The 17311-nt window shown below is 54.1% G+C and overlaps 1 protein-coding gene across 1 annotated transcript in view; it reads left to right on the top strand.

Annotated features, from left to right (window-relative positions):
* LOC143423369 (kin of IRRE-like protein 3) overlaps positions 1-17311 on the top strand; it is a 97403-nt gene that overhangs the window by 49775 nt on the left and 30317 nt on the right. Inside the window, exon 2 of the mRNA XM_076894632.1 lies at positions 16211-16338. Within this exon, the coding sequence (XP_076750747.1) occupies positions 16211-16338 (128 nt within the window). The remainder of the gene's footprint in view (positions 1-16210; positions 16339-17311) is intronic.

Below are 17311 nucleotides of genomic sequence, written 5' to 3'. Positions count from 1 at the left end.
TCTACCGGTTTTCCTATTTTTTTCTCGCCTCCTTTCCCACCGTCACCCGTCCAACCCCTTTAACGAGACCAGAGTTTTAAAACGATTCCACGGGGCTCGCGTGGAACCGTTGATCCAGCCAGCCGAGTATTTTATCCGGACTAATCAATTTCCTCGGCTAATTCCCCGAAGGAACCGTGACGATGAAATTTAGAGCAGCTGCGGAGGCTTCGTTCACGCCCCGTCGCGATACAATACCCTTCTTGTCGTTGCATTATTTTCGTTGTACGCCTGGCGTTGCTTTTCCAGCGGTCCGCGTTCGCTTTCGACGATCGTCAGCCACTGTTCGGAGCGTACAATGAAACAAATCGAGGTAATGGAATAATTGAATCGATCGGAACGTTTGCCGTCGAAGCGAGACAAGCCGCTTGGAATTTTTGTCGAACGTCGCACGGGGTGCAATCGAAGGAACCGTGATTGCCACCGAGCTTCTGTAACGAGAGCGTCGTTCAACCCCCTCGAAGAGCTAGCTGCAACGCCGCTGAAAGTGGGACAGGGTGCGAAACTAAATATACCTGGGGGTAATTAAAAGTAAATGCAGTTGAGAGACGCGCGTTGCGTAGAGTCGTTCGAAGGGAGGAACGATGTTGGTTCTGCGAAAGCGAAGGGTAGTTTCGAAGACTCGCGAAACGAAGTCGAGCGACCGTTGTATCGATCATTTCGCTCGCGTCTCGAAGATTTTCTATCGCTCGGTCGGGGATCTTCCCGAGGAAATGAAATTTCACTCGGACGCGGCAGGAATTTCTCCCAGGACGATTGATTCCGTCGAACCTTAGCTTGTTCTCCGACCGATATATTTAATTATCGGCTGACGAACACCGCTACGTGACTTTGCTCGTTTTCCTGGGGATTTCGAATTTCTGCGCTCGCGCAGAGGGTGTCCGCCTCGCCTCGGTCGCGTCTCGATACGTGGCCGTCGCGAAGGGCGAGCAGCGTCTGCTGGAGAATCGCGCGGACGCGAGGCGATCCGGGAGACTTTATTTGCCTTTAATTCTCCCGGAGGGCTCTAACGATATACAAATAGCAGCGCGTTCTTCACGGGCAAATGGATCGTGAAAGGAGAGAAGAGACGGACGCCTCGTTTTTCCATCGCGACGCCTTGGTCGACGCTGGTATTACGAACCGGGAACCGGATAGGACGCATCCCATCCGGTGCGACGTGCGCGCAGACAGGCGCATCGAACCCTTTCAAACTTGCCCCCGGGCAGTGGGCGTCATTTGCATTTGGTAAAAAGCTCGCGACACCGGGAAACTAACGCGTAAAATCCTAACGCGCGCGTGTACGCCCCGGCATACGTTCCTGGGTGTCGTCGGGGTGGAGAGAGAGGGGAGAAGGAAGAGAGAGAGAAAAAAAAGGGAAAAATCGCGGCAATATCTGGGCCGGCTTGTGTAGCCGTGCGCAGGCACGGGGACAATGGCGAGCCGTTGGCGAATTTTCGTTGAAATAACAGTTGAAAGCACACGGCTCTGTGAAAAATGTCGTTCCTCGCCCTCGCCTGCGCCTCCCTTCCGCGGGCTGCAAAGCAAATAAAGTAGAAAAGGGGGGCAAAAGCCGGCGGTGTAGTCGCCTCCACCGACCACCGCGCCTCTTTCCCTTTCTACCGTTGCCTCCTCGTTCGTTCCTCCGTATTCCTGACCGGCAACCCTCCGCCACTGGGACACACAGTGCCGCGGACGCGTCCCGCGTACCAACGTATTTAAAGCCGGCCTGCTCTCGAACAAAACACCCCCACGCGTGTCTCTTCTTTTTCCGCGCTCGTCAAGGATCGTAAATAAGGCACGGGGGCAAAGAGAGGATCGAGTGGATCGTAAATCTCGCCCAGGCTCGATTTAACGGTCCGCGAGATTCCGGTGGACGTCGCGCAGCGAAGGAAAACCGTGGCCTCTGGAACAGGGGAGCGCAGCCGAACCGTCGATGAAGTACACGAGAAGGGGTTCAGCGGCGCGAGCGGAATGGGTGGAGAAAAAATGCTCGCCGTGCCGCGGTTCGATACCGAGTCGAATGGAATTTATTAGGAGTCCCTTTGTCCGATAGAACCGGAGCGTTCCACTGCGGGAAATTCCAGCTATGTCGAAGAGCACCTATGCGCAGGGCCGGCACACGTGCCTCGCATACGTTCGCGTCCCTTCCGCCGCGTAGATTTCACGGTGTACAGGACGAACCGGTCAGGGCGCGTCGCGTTGCTCGCCAACCCTTCGATCGCGGCTAAACGGAGGAGGAGAAGGCGCGAGCTTAACCGAGCTCACGAGAATTCGCAGGAGACAGCAGGTCCGTCGCGGTGGGCGCCGCGACGCGATGGATAGAGTCGACGCGGGGGTTGAGAGAGGGTAAAAGCCGATGGCACGGTGGCGGTGCGTTAACGTTGTACGTTTTTATTTTGCATTCCGTGTGCCGGGGTCGGCGCGCACGTAGGCAGCGGTCGTATGCACTTCCATCTATTTCCAGCCGTACAGGCTGGAAACGCGGCTTGAATAAATATTCAACGACCGGCGGACCGTGCTCGAGATTTTTCCCGTCTCTGAACTGAAATCAAGGGGAATAAAGAGTGGTGGCGGGGGGTGAACGATCGAGGACTGTCGGTTTAATGGTTTTCTAAAAGCATCCGTCGATGCTGATGATCTTTCTTCTTCCTTCCCCCGTGCCCCAAGTACCCGTCGGTATCGACGTGGATGGCCTACCCAAAACAAAAAGAAAAAAGAAGGATCGTTCTACGAGGGGTTGAAAAGTCGCTCCCGCTGAATCTTTCGTCCCGTTGTTTCGCAGTTCGCGTCTGTCGGAAAACTTCGCGGACCCACCACGGACGAGGTTTCCGATCGCGCGATCGTTCGTCCCGTTTCGAGGGTTCGTTCCGCGATTTTCGTCCAGCGCTATCGATCTTCCCGCGTTCGATGGCCACGTTTTTTTCCGAATCAAAAACTGACACGCGGTTCGCCCCGTAGCGCGGGCAGCTCGAGTGCGCGCCCCTCGTAAATCATTCGAAGGCGGAATAGCGCGTCGCTCTAATTGCCATCGGCGATCCTTGAAATACGACGTCGCGTAGCATATGCGCGTTTCGGAAAACTTGAAAATTTATCGACGGCGGAGGAGCGTCGCGCGATACCCGAAACTAATCACCGACGAATTGGACCCATTGTTGTGCAAAATGTAACGCAACGACGGTCGCGGCCAGCTGGAGGGGGGGCAAGAAATTGAGCGGGGCCGGGTGCGGCATCGATATTTCTCGGTAACGAGCCGGCTGGCTGGGAACGACGCTAGGATAAATTCCGTGTTCTCGTTGGCGGTTAAAATATCGGTCGGACGACCGCGAAACACATCGGCCTCGTTTTTCATTTCCCACGTTTTTCTCCGGCCGGTGTTCGTCGCCCGGCGGCTTATCCGTGCGATTTAACGGAATTAATATCCGCGCGCGTGACCAGATCGTTAAGCCTGCCCGCGTGTGTACCGCTCGAGCTGTGTACACGAATAATCTACAGATTGCCCGTACTGACCGAACGACCCAGCCGTTCGATCGGCCGGTAACGTCCTGGCCACCGCAGCAAACCAATCGTATCTCTTCAAAGTCCACCGCGACCTTATTTGTACGTCGTCGGGGATTATAGATGGATCGTAGCTGCGGTTACGGTGACCAGACGCGATGCATCCGCGCTTTCGCTGGCTCGCACCAGCCCCGCGGATCGACACGAAACGCTCGCGAGCGGGGTGGTCGTCGAAACGACACGCGCCGCGAGGAGTTGATCGCGCGCGATTCGTCGTTTTTGTTCGTTAACCGTGATTCGCCGCGATGACATCGAGATGGGATCGTTGTCGCGTATGAATATTGAAATCGACGAAAAACAAGTAGTTGCGGTAGAATGGAGCGAGCGTGGGAAAAAAAAAATGGTTAAAAGTAACGAGGCGACCGGACGTGCACGCGCGCGTGCGTATCGCCGCCGACCGTCGAACTAACAATGGAGAATTACCGGAACGTACGTTCGTTTAAACACTCTCAATTCCCCCGGGACGATATTCGAGTGGCGAACAAATTTAAAATCAATGCGCCGCGCGTCCCCATCTGCGCGGCGCCGCTCGCGAAACGATCGCGCGCGGGTATCAACCGTTCGTAGCACCGCGTTGGAGCCCCGCCGCAGTCTCCCGACAACTGCTTTGATACTTAATATTAATTACCTCGGGGATCGAGGCGGGAGCAGTTCATTTACGCGTGCCCGCGCGATCTTGCGGGCTCTGCGGCCGCTACGCGTCGCCATTAAACCCGACGACCACCGCTGCCCCCGGGGCCGAGGGACACGCAACCATCGCACGCACCTACATTTGCGTGCAGTTAAACGCGTAGCCGCGATAAATTTCGCCCCCGCGACACCCAACCCGGCAGACGAAATGGCGAACCGATTCGTATTGGTAACTCGAAGAAATAGTAGCCGTGGTTATTCTGAAAAATTGCCGCGCCCTTCCGAGGAGCGTTACGTAATGGATCGGTTACGCGAGATTAATGTCTCGTATCGACGGGCAACTTGAAATTTATCGACGCACCGCGACTCGCACAACGCGATCGAGCGGTGGTTTACGGCAGTTGAGTTCAGAACCTGCGTCCGAGGAATGGAAAAACTCGTCGAGTCCGAGGGCGACTCTTGCGCGAGCCTGTATAAGGGTTCGAGCAATTTCGAGTCGCCGGATCCGGCGACGAGTTTATCCTATAACTCCGGAAAATTACTCGTCGCCCGTGAAACTCGGTTACAGCCGGGCATCATTGGCTGCTCCTTTTTCCCTCGCGCCCAGCGACAACTTTCCTTCTACTTTCGAAAGCGTCGAGATATTAAAAGAAGGAAGGGTACGGGGGTAACGATCTCGAGGGTGGCCGCGAGAGGAACACCCTCGATGCGCTCGTGGCGTTTACGACCTCGAAATAAAACCACGTCACGGACGGCGTGGCGGAGGCCTCTGAAAGTACCGCGGATCCGTCCAATTCCCGGACGCTGACCTCCGTATATCAGGGTTGATTTAAGAGACGCGTACACGGGGATCGTGGGACGCGCGCGCGCGCGCGCCACCTCGAATCACGGTCCGACATCCTCGAGGTTCGTCACGTACCAGACCCTTCCCTTTTCGGGTATCTGGACCCCGGTTCGCCGCTGGGCAAATCCTTTGCGACTCGGACAAAGATCGAATATCCCTATTTCCTTCGCGCGACAGGGTAGCCGGGAGGTGGATGCGCGTTTTAGCGTGGGATACCGTCAAAATTGGTTCGCGCTCCGACGAACTCTTGCACCCTTAAGACAATACGCCACGGCTGGTCGCAGCCGGCTGATGTACACGGGATCTTGAGACGAGCGACGCCGGTGTACTCGGATCGAATACGTGCCGCTATCACCGCGAATCGAGCACGTAGAGCGGTGCCTGGTGATTTTCGGATAACTACGCGATCTCTCTATTGTTCGGTCCTGTTTGCGGAAGGATTGGCCCATTTAATAACGCGCGCGACAGCTAGTTCGCCGCGTACGAATGATACGCGACGCTACCCAGTGTCGTTTTTTAAAACCTCCATCGACTAACTGTGCGAAATCGTGTCCCGTGAGCGAGTCACCCCCGCGAACGCAGACGATACTCGTGCCCACTGGAAGGACGCTTTGCATGGAAAGGACTTTTTCCCACTGGGGACGTTCCATCGTGCGCCGAGAAAGGAGCAACGCTAATTTTATGCAGCCTCTAAGAAACAGCCGATGAGAAGCGGCCTCGACTTCCTCGCGCCCCTCTTGCCTGCTCATTAAGTAGCGGCGATAGACGAACTTTTGATCTTAATTGCGCCGGTCCTCGTCCCCCGCGGGTCTGCTCGCGGGAAAACGATCAATTTTTCTCGTCGAGAGACCCGCGCCGCCTCCTTTTCTTTGTTCTTCCGCCGCGGGTCATCGGCATTCGGCGGGGAGAAATAGAAAACAAAGCGTACCTTCCGACTCTTCCGTGGTCTCACCCTTCGTCGGCCCCTACTCTCGCCCGTTTCATTAGAGCGCTCCATTTAAAGCGTCTCTGCCGATAGACCCGAATTTTTCCCCCGCTCGATGTTCCCCTTCTCACCCGCTTTGCACCCGCCCTACCAGCGCCTTCGTTCTCGCGAACAAAAGAACGGCGACAGGCAAAAGGGCCGCGATCCTGTCGCCGAGCGATCGGTACAGGCTGTTTCTGAAACGACCAACAAAAGCTTCCACCTCGTCTTCAAGTAGTGAACTCGACGCGTTCGCCGCCGCGACGGATCATCGCTTCGACTGTTCGTTCCACTCGACACCATTGATACTCCAATGGCTGAGGGGACGAAAGGACGATCGAAAGTAGCGAAACTCGGTCCACTGTTCTCGAGGCAGTCTGTAGCATCTCGACAAACGCTGGGCGAGGGTAAAAAGCGAAGGAGGACGGAAAAACACAGCGGCGCGATGAAACGTCGACGGACTGGCGGTGGGACGGGAAATCTGGAGGGCGCAGCTGGACGCTGTGGACGCGCCAGGCGGGAAAGGGGGCAGGAGGTATGAAAGGCGGAAGGGAAAAAAACGGGCGGGAGTGAAAAGAGCTCCGTGGAATAGGATCAACAAACAGATTAATCTGTGTTACGCTCTGGACGCGGCCCACGGCCGGGTTACAACGCGGAGGAAAAGAGGGCGAAACGGGCACCGGTCAAAAACGATGAAAACCGGCTGCTGGGCGGCGGGAAAACGGGGCGAGGCAGGGGCGAACCAGCGGGGTTTAATTCTCTAGAGGTCGTTTATCAAAACACAAAACGCGGAATATTCTCGCCGCGGCGGGCAGTTTCTCTCTGTCGGTCGACGGCGTCGACCTCGCTGCTGCTGTCCAGCCTGTTTTAAAATTCGTCATCGCTCGGTTGTCAACGCGACACAGGCCCCACGGTTACCAGGGGCTGAAACGTTTTCGAAGGAAGAAAAATTATCACGAATCTATCCGCCGCGACCTCGCGCTTTGCTAGGGTAACACCGGTTCCCACCACCGCCTCTGGAGCGCGTAAACACGACGGGACGATCTCGCGTCGCAGGGAAACTGTATTAGAAAATGGCTGGAGGAGAACGCGAGGGCGTTGAATGGAGTAGTCCGCTTGGTGTAGGTTGCAGGAGGATCGAGAGGGAGGAGAGTGCACGGTGTATAGGCTGTTTTCGCGCTAACCCAATTTCGCCCTCATCGAGGATACAAACCCGTTTAAGCCGGCCACCCCTTGGCCGGGGGCCACCGGGAACGGCGACTCACAGGGGGTGGTGACTCCATTTCCAGAGGCTGCCGCCTCTTGCGACCGAGAGTGAATTATCGCGTACTACAAACCCTCGCCGCTCCGTCTCCCTTTTTTACCCCGTGCCACGCGAGGGATTCCCTTGCTCCCTTCGCGCTGGCCCGTTTTCATTACGCGATTCCGCTGTATCGCGATGGAACACCTCGCAGGACGTCCATTGTCCCGGAGAATCGAGACTCGTACCAAGAACGTTGAACGTAGATAAGCGAAAGGGTAGCAACGATCGCCAGGTCGAACGAGATCGTCCGTCGACGCGGTCGATATATTCATAAGCGAGGAGAAAAGAGCGCGACGCGAGTCCTGCGCGCAACAAGTATCCGTATTATTCCGTCGACTGGCGGATATTCTCTGGGAATAAACTCTCTTTACGAGCAGCTACTCGGAAGAGTTAATCGAACGACGCCCAAGCAGGTGTGCCAGAGACAGCGTTCTTTACGCGCTTACTGGGATAGAGGGATGATTCCATACGCGAGACGGTACGCGACGACACGGGTCGTAGGGGCGGGACAATGGCATCGACGATCGAGCCGTTTAAGAAGAAGGATCCAGGGACTGGAGCCTGGTTTCCGTGTAACAGCGGAAAGAAACTTGTTTTTCATCGCGAGGCTTTTTCCTCCCGGTTCTTCCCGGCCCCTTTTTTCCTTTCCGCGTCGAGGTTTACAAAGGTTGCACGATCCTCGTTAACGAGCGGATCCACGCGAGTTTTTGCCCGGCGAGCACCATTTCTCCTCCTCTCTCCCCACGGGTGACGGCGGCCTTTCGAAACGCGGAAACGTCGTTACGGCCGCACATCCGGACGTCAGACGCGTCCGCGCGCGCGATATTTTTTTTCTCTCCTCGCACGCGTTTCATTTTCTCCTCCCCCTCGAGTTCGAACGCGCTTTTGTAACGCACCGTTTCCGGATTTCGTCCCAGGCGGAGCCGCACCGGCGGCTTTCTCCCCCGTCCGTTCCGCGCGCGCTCCCGCGAGGGAACGCAATTAAAAACGCGCTCGCGCGAACCAGAAGCTGCCTGTGCCGTCGCCTCGTTAGCCGCGGAAGGAACGCGCGGGACCACCAGGGAAAAGTCAGCATTGCGACGTAACAATCGTCCCCTCGCGTTTTCTTCCGTCTTCTCTCGTTCCTTTGAGAACGTTCAACGGTCCCAACCATCCTGTACACGCGACCTCGCGTTATGGAGGCACTAAACGGTCGAACGTTGGGGCTGGCTGCGAAAATCACATCGCGGGAACACCTGGAGGTCGCACGCAATTACTTAAGGAACGGCACGTGCGCCTTTCCGGATACGCTCGGAGCAGGTGTTATCGCGATGTTGGAAAGGGTGGTGAGAACTTCCAGAACCGGGTCACACACATTAATCCAGAATTTCCCTCGGTGCGTTACGCGAGCGAGCGGTGAGAAAAAGATTGCCAACGACTTCGCGTCTTCGTTCGCTCGAATGGCCGTTTTCTTCTCCGCGCGAAGGCAAAAGCGCATCCGCGGAAAACGTAGAAATAACTCCCGCGAGATCGACGCACGGGCTGGCGTGTGGCTCACTCAAGATTCATGATTAAACTTCGAATCTGTGCGCGCGTGCCCGCCACTTTTTCGATTAAACGCCGCGTTCTGCACGCGCGATGGGAATACGCGATCGGAAGTTCGCGATGAAGTTCGACGACGGACCGGATCACGTTGTGAGATTAGAGGCTGTCGCGTGATTTTCAAAGTCTACAATCGTTCGAAGGTTGAACCAGGACCGATGGAGATTTCTGGTGAGATCTGGGACCACGTTGCGTGCAGATCGTTACTTTTTAATTGGCTTAATCGCTCGAGTCGATGTGAAAAGTATTTTAAAGTCGACGCATACGAAATGCCTCGAAGCTGTGAAAAAGACGGGCGCGGATGAAATAGTCGAGCGAACATTTCGGAGGAAAAATTCGGCTGACCCCTCTCGATGACGTTTCACGTCGGAAACGGGAAAGATTAAATCGATCGAAACTGTGGATTTCATCGCCGCCGGACGGGACACAGAAATCGTTGAGAATCGTTCCGCGTTTCCCCTTCTCTCTTTTTTTCCGACTCGATCCCCTCTCTGTTTATTTCCTCCGGTTCTATCCCGATTTTTTGCGCGAAAAAAAAAATTTTTTTTCCACCCCGCGGTGAAAACCGAGCTCAAAACGGACTCCCGTTAATTAGATTTTCGTGAACGCTCCTCGAAAGTGCTGAAACGTTTTCTACGAAATTTTTGGAACGCAGACCACCCACCCTGTCCGACCGACCACCCTCGGCTCGTGTAATTTAATACACGATCCGCGTCGCTCGTATATTACCGCAGCGCCGCGTCGTCCCAGCGATTTTGCGCGTTCGCGTAATCCGAATTGAAACGGAAGTTACTTTTTCGCGAGAGACGCGGACGGGTCCTTTGCGCTCGCGCCATTACCATAGCCGTTCAACGCCGGAAGGAACGTTTGAAACGCTCCTCGTTCGGCGAATGTTTTCCCAGCGATCCCTCGAACGACTCGTAATCGACGCGCGGTTTGCTCGCACGGTTTTATTTGCGCGACGACAGGACGGGCGAGACGAAAATTGCAAACGATATAAAGAGCGACAAGCGGTCGCGTTTTACATGCTGCGCGAAAACGATTTTGTCGACGCGCACGGAAATGTTTCGCTCCTCCAGAACGGAGAGCGGTCGATTGGAACGTATTAAACGTTTCGCGATGAAATCAAGGGGTACACGAGGGGGGAAAAAGCGGCGACAGAAGTTAGGACGCGCGGCGGGAAAAAAAATGGGGAAAAATTGATCCAGCCCCCGCCATCGTGGACACTCGGGCACCGGAAACTCGCAAAGGGATGAATATACGTTGGCGATATTTTCCAGCAGTAGGTGGTAGTTGCAAACATTTTTCCCGGAGAGCCGAACAAATAAAATCCGTTTGCCAAAGCGTCATCCAATCGCGGAAAAACCGTATTCTACTTGGTGAAAAATAAATACGCCGTTGGATACCGGGGATGGAGGAGGAGTCTCGAGCGGGAAAGGGCCACTCTCGTCGCCGCCGCCGCCGCAGTTGGTGCGTGAAAAATGGAGAACCAGTGCCTGCTCGGGGCTGTATCAACGTAATTCGAGTGAAACTTGCGATGCCACCGAATATTATTTGATTATAACACATGAAATATCCGTTCCCACCGGCGCAATTAAGCGGACGCGAAATAAAAGGAGGACGGCTATTTAATTCCCCCATAAAATTTACAGTAGCCAACCAACGTCCGTATCTTTAGACAGCAAACATTCGAACGTTTCGCATAATATCCCGCGATCTTTCACGGATCCGTGGGCTAAGTGGCAAAAAAATGCAGCGAAAAGCCCGACCCTCCGAGTCGCATCCTCGATGTTGTCCGTTCAACTCTCGAGCAGTAAATCGCGTTTGAACCGTAATTTTTCGGTGGACCAACTTCGCGTTCCGCTCGAGCCTGTTTGCCATAAAATCAAAGCGCCATGCGTCGGACGCAGATTTTATTCCTCGATACCGGATCGAAGGGAGCGAAGAGAGCGCGATAGAAGGAGAAAGGAAGTGGTTACCGGATATTAATCCGCGCGATAATTTAATTACCAATTCAATCCTCGACCCTGGCGAGGATTTAAAAGCGCGCGTTTAGCTTCTCCGTGAATTGGTTAATGCCTGGCTGATGCCTCGTCGATTACCATTCGTTCCGTTGAACTCGAGCGTTCGGTGGTGAACTCGATGGCGGATGGTCGAGGATGGGGGCGGGCAAAGGTGCGTGTAACAAGCCGCTGCGTTGCGATGAAACAATTTTCGTGCGGTCCACCGCTACGGGTTAACCATGTACGTATATAGAGGTGTGTAACCGATTGTCGGACACGGTGGCGCGACAAAAATGTTGCGCCGATGAAAAAAGAGCGCGGAGACCCGGGGGCGAGGCTGGGCCAAGTGGCATCGTACGTGGCCCGGGCAGTCTCGTAATTGGAAAAATTTTAGATAACTCGATATCGCCCAACCCACGGATCGTGTTGACATTTAATCACGATAAAGCGCGACGCAGCGCGACCGGCTTGTTTATTGCCGGTGACGCTGCGGTGAATTTCAAATCGCTACACCTACAAGCTGTTCGCGATCTTTTATCGTTGTTTCACCCTTTTTTTCTCACGCGCGCGCGCGCGCGCGCTTCATCGATATCGCCGGTGGTGCAAACTGCGGGTACGTGCGGGGAAGATGAACAGTTTTCGTTGGCTCGAGAAATTGATGTCGGAAATGTTGGTCAAGGAGGAGAGCGTGGTCGTCGAACGGCTCATAACGGATTCGATGTGTATCGCGTTGCATTTAATTCGCAAAAACGCCGACGAAGAACGATGTACGGACGACTGCGCGGATATATGAGAGGTCTCGGGGATGCAGAGCGCAAACACACGAACAGAGGCGAGAGTTCAGCGCGAACGCGGACACGGAGGCTGGGGTTGGACGCGATGCACACCCAGCTACCAATAACGTACTTGTACGATTAAAAACTGTCGCAGGGTCGACGATATATCGAGACTAGCCGCGCGTTTTTTTCTTCCATCGCCTCTGCTCCGTCTCTGCCTCTCGTTTCCGCGCTGCTCGTTATTCTTTCGCCTCTCGTTCGACCCAGGAAGAAGCGTATCCTAATGTTCGTTATTCACGAGATTCCGTCAAGGCTGCGTCGGTACGAGGAATATAAATTAAACGGAGAACCGCGCTTGTAACGTGCGTTTTTTAAACGTTCCTTCAGCTAACCGGTATGCACGGTGAAGAAAAATACATCCGTCGCGATTCAACCCCGACCAGCGTCGCGCGCGATCCGTCCCCGTTCTAATTAAGGGAGGAATTAAACAAACCGCGAATGCGTCGTACGTACGAACGGGAATTCTGAAACTCTCTTCGTTCCTCGCGAATCGAACGCGATCGTAAGAAGAGCACGGGACCGAGAGAGATGGAGAAGCATAAAAAAAAAAAAAAGAAAACAAACGTCGCTACTTTCCCGTGCGCGCGTTTTAATTTAAAAGCTGTTCTCCTCTCGGAAACTCGAGGCTCGTACGTCGTCGGAACGTTCGCCCCGTTCCACCAGGCAGGCGCATTTGTTATCCTCCGCGCGATGTAACTTTTCTTCTGTTTTTTTCGATCCGATCGACAGGCCGGAGCGGAAGTGCTGCGAAAACGTTGTCCTTTTAAATTATCGTCCCGTGTATCGGCGGGGATCGATGTAAACGGGCTCTCGCGGGCCTACCCTCTGTTTATCGGGAAATCCGGCGTAGCTGCGAAGGGTTTGCTCTGCAATTTCATTGGACGGTGACCGGCGGTGGCAGCCAAGCTCGTCCCGCGACGGCGCGAGTTAATCTCGCGAACGAACGGTCGTTTAGAGAGCACTTCGGATACCCATTCGTCTCCCCTCGATAAGAATACAGCGCTCTCAGACTGTATTGCGCATTGAAACGAGCGAAACAACAGGTCGTTAATTTTTCCCGGCCGTGGAACACGTGTCAGCGGAATTCTTTCCTTTTTTCTGCTCCTGCTCGCAGAATCGTGCTTCCTCGGGCTCCTCGTCTTTACTCGAGAAACTGAACGAGGGCGAAAAGAAAAGACGCGAACATCTGCCTGATACTGTTCGATTCGAGAGAAAAGTCTCGCTGAGAAACTTCGTCGACAAGTTTCAGGCGCGCGGTGTTCGTGCTATATTTCACGGGACGCGTCCGGACCTGAGAATAAATCCAGGAGGCATCGCGAAATAGCCTGGTGGCTTCCTTAAAAATTGATCCTTTTCGCGAGATTAGCCGTCCCTCAAAGTGTACACTCGCGCGTAGAGAAGACGCTCTCCGCGATGCTCGTGAAATATTCCCGGATATTTGTAAGAAGCTGGCGGAATAATGGCCTCGTTACCGCGACAAATGCCAATAATTAATTACGTCGGACGCCTGGCTCGCCCACGCAAGATTTTCCGAAAGCCGTCGGTTCGTTACCAAAGATAAGCGACGAGACGCGTCCCTGGCGATATATAATGCAAGCATTCGAGGGAGAGATAAAGAGAATCGTGGAGTAAATGCATTCGCTGCTCTCTGAGATACGCAGGGATCGTTGGTGGGAAAATAAATTTAGGAACGACGGAGAACGTCGGAAAGGTCAGCTGTTTAGCCGATCGGGCACGACGAGAGAAGCGGGTGTAATTGCTTCGTAATCCGTGGGCACGATCGGACATCGAATCGGGCCGGGAGTCGTCTGCCGTGAAATTGCTCGCATTGCCAGCATTACGCGGTTCATTCCTAGACAAGGTCCGTGCTTTTTGTCGAGCCGCCTCGTACAGAGTGTTGGGATCGATACCGTCGATGGCTGTCGATGAGATTAACCGCGAAACTCTTTCGACGGTGCCTCTGAAATTAATAGAACGATTTGGCACCGCTCGTCCCGATCGATCCACCGCGCGATTATATCGAGCGAGAGCCTCTCCTCCTCTTCCCGTGACTTTGCGAAACGACCGCCGCAGAAATAAAACGCGAGCTCGGTAGGCGTTCGCGGTTAAACGATTCGAGGGATATCGAAGGCTGTTTAATCGGTTTCGATTAGACGAGATAGAACGGGACAGAGAGGGTGCGGGTGGAATCGTAGGAAGCGTTACTAATAACAAGCCTGGCTCGTGCTTGATTAATACGCACGGTCCAATGATTCCGGCAACGACCTATCACACGCCACCTGACCGGTTTAGCTTTCCACGGAAAACCAGATGAGAGATTAATAATTGGACGATTCAGAAGCCAATCAGTATGAACCAGCGAGACGGAAAACCGTAATGCGGGCGAGCACCGAAAGCGCGTCAACCGGTTGAAATTCGAGTGAGACAGAGAGAGAGAGAGGGAGGTGGAGAACCTCAAAGGGTGAAGATTCGAAGTCTCAGAGAGAGAGAGAGAAATATCGGCCCGCCACTAATATCGGGATAAAGGATTTTATTGCGCGATGCTCGCGACAACGTATTGATTTACCTGTCCGAAAAGTAGCCTCGTAAATTCTCGACCGCACAAGTCGAAAACACCTGCTCGTTTAGCTTCTCGCGCTTTGGTCGCAGGAAAGGATCCTTGCATCACCTCTTGCTATCAAACTTGGCGGTTCTGGCCATTCCCCGCGGGACATTTCTCCGAATTATTTACGTCGCGTTGCGCGAACGCAAACGAAGCGTGCGCGATCTTTCACGGTGAACCGTAATCGTCGACCTCTCAGCGAACAGGCAGGGTCTCCTCGAGCCGCGGTCTCTTTGACGCGCGCGACGCGCAAACAGGATTAGCAATCGAAATGCGCGGCAAGGGTGGCAGCTACGGAATTCACGGTACGTTCGACCTGTTGCGATGCTCTTTCATTCGGTTTTACCATAACCAACCCCGATCGACGATTCCCTCCGCTCCCACGAACGATCCGTACAGCTCGGCACCCCTCGAACCGACGGAGATTCCACCGGATAAAGTTACGACGATGAATATTAGATTTTATTCCATCGTTCCCTGGCGTCGATCCGGGCCAAATATTCCGGGTGAAATATTCCCGCGAAGTATTCTCGATACTCCTCCTCCCCCGCGTCCCTGCCCGCTGATATTAATTCGTAAGCCGTTCGCGCGGGATAACTAAGCTGGAACTCGACGAATTTCCGCTTTATCTCTGGCAGCCGTTTGAAAATAAGTCGGCCAGTTCAGCGGGGATGCATAATTCCCGGGAAGTTACGGTGTAACTTTGACCAAGGCCTTTGTCTCGAGCCGTGAATCACGGCCATAAATTCTGTCCCCGCGGCGGGCACCCCCTTAACCGACCTTATCGAAGATCCACGGGAGGAACTCGCGGAACCCGTGAATCGTGCACCGGGGACAGTTTCAATATTCCGTAGCGGAGCGACGCGTGGCCAGGCGACGAATGGCCAGCCCGTTTCGGCAAGGCAGAGTTCATTCCAGCGGGCCGTAAAATACGTCGAGCCATAGGGGAAACGGGAACGGAACGCGAGTACACTCTGGTACCTCGGTTTGTTAATTTTGCAAAGTTATTTCCGCGGCCGCGTAACCGGTTGCGCCTGCGCCTCGGCTCGCCTGGTCCCCCCCTCGCCTCACCGCTCTCTGCAAAAAACTGAGGTTTATTAATCATTCCCATCTCGCTGAAAAATTGAATTTTTAACGGCGCAATCCGACGCGAGCGTAAAACTTTCACGTCGTCGACGCTGCGAACGAAATGTCAAATGGACGGGAACGTTGCGCATTAAGCGATCCTTCCGGCTGTTCGGCGTTTCGCGATGGGATTGGCGCACGGGAAATACCTTGCCAATTCTCCGCCCACGAATACAGTTGCGTGTAGTGCCTTTTTAATGCGTAGCTAATCGGTGCGCGAGTATGGTTTTGGGGCGAGCGATGGGTTAAAGCGATGGGTTCGAGCGATCGAGCGATCGACACCGTTGGTCGCGAGGGGTGCGAATTGCGACGCAGGGAACGCGAACGATACTCGATTAATTGAAGAAGGATTCGCCGTCGCGTAAGTTAAGGACGCGTTCGTTTTCAACGGCGAGCCTGATTACCGTGTTGATAGAATTTATCTGGCAGGGAGCGAGGGGGTGGTTTGAGAGATGAAAACCGAGCTTCCGGGTCCGGATCGGCCAGGTTAAACGAATTTACCGAAGTTGCAAATTAAATAACAACTTTAACGAGCAACGGCTCGCTTTAATATCCGGATAAACCGGCGCTTATACGGCCGTCCCCGTTATCCTCCCGTCGTCGGGAAACAAAACTTTCCGCTCGTTCAGTCAGCGGTGCAATGATTTCTTTTGTCGCTTAATAAACTGGTCCACGTTGCCGTTTCGAGGTATCGTTAACGAAAAACTCCGCTGGGATTAACGAGCCTATCGTCGTTTCCGTTCCAGTCTGCCGTGGCATCCAACAATTCGAGGAGACGCCCCAGTACACCGAGGTGAACCCTGGTCAAGACGCGAAGCTGATCTGCCGCGTGCTTGGAAAGAGGGGGCAGTGTATCTGGCAGAAGGATCAAAAAGTAAGTCGCATTTCCACATAAATTTACTCAGAATCTAACAAACGAATCGATACACTGTGAGTCTGTCTCACTGTTCCGTGAAAACCCATGAGCTCGTAATAGAGAAGGGAAACGATTCTCAAGATCGACTAATTATCCTCGCCCTGTGTTCGCCTCGATCGGGAAATTAAAGTCGAGGGAGATAAAGTAAAGGGGCGAGAAGAAAAGTGGTTCGAAATGGAATTCTTGGCCACGCACCTGAACCGAGATAAGTTGAGGGGGTGAATTTTGAAAAATCGCGGGTACCGCGTTATCTGACGGTCCGGGCCGAGACGGAAGGACCGTCTATCGCGATTCCGGCCGGCTCATTGTTACCAGCCGCGTAACCTCCTGGCAGCTAACTTTTCTCCCGTTCGCTCGCCAGTAAACTTCCCTCGGTCGAGATAAGTTTCTCGCCGAAAGTGGACGTTACGTGTCTGCCGACAATAAATACTTGTTCGTCGTTCGCCAGCCGGAGTCGAATGGTCAAAGTTGAGCGAAATAGTACGCGATGCATCGTGTCGCTGGCGTGCATTCACGGTCGAGCGGCGTGCACGGTGATGAAACTTTAAACAGGGACGGCGAGGGGCTGGCGGGGCCACGAAAAAATACCGTGAAAGGGTTTTTCTGTTTCGCGATAAAGAATACCGCATCGGGGAAATGGGAAAACGGTCTGGCAGCGCGGAGATCGATATCGATCGAAACACGTCGAAGAATTTCAATTCCATGGATTCGCGCGGCGATCGAAGATGGATAGAGGGGGGAAAAAAAGGGAAAAAAGAATAAAAGGATCGCAAATACAGCTGCGTACTGGCGAGCCGGTGCCGTCATAGATTATCGTTGGTATCCTGGCTGGCACGGTATCCCTGCGCGCGCGCGCACGCGGATATTACCTTTTAAATTAACAAATCCGCGGGATAGGAATAGCGGCCTCGATAAACCGCGCAACGTCCAT

The sequence above is a fragment of the Xylocopa sonorina genome, chromosome 5 (genome assembly GCF_050948175.1).
Source record: "Xylocopa sonorina isolate GNS202 chromosome 5, iyXylSono1_principal, whole genome shotgun sequence".
NCBI lineage: Eukaryota > Metazoa > Arthropoda > Insecta > Hymenoptera > Apidae > Xylocopa > Xylocopa sonorina.
Note: the sequence above shows the minus strand (reverse complement) of the source record. Positions and strands in the feature narration are given on the sequence as shown.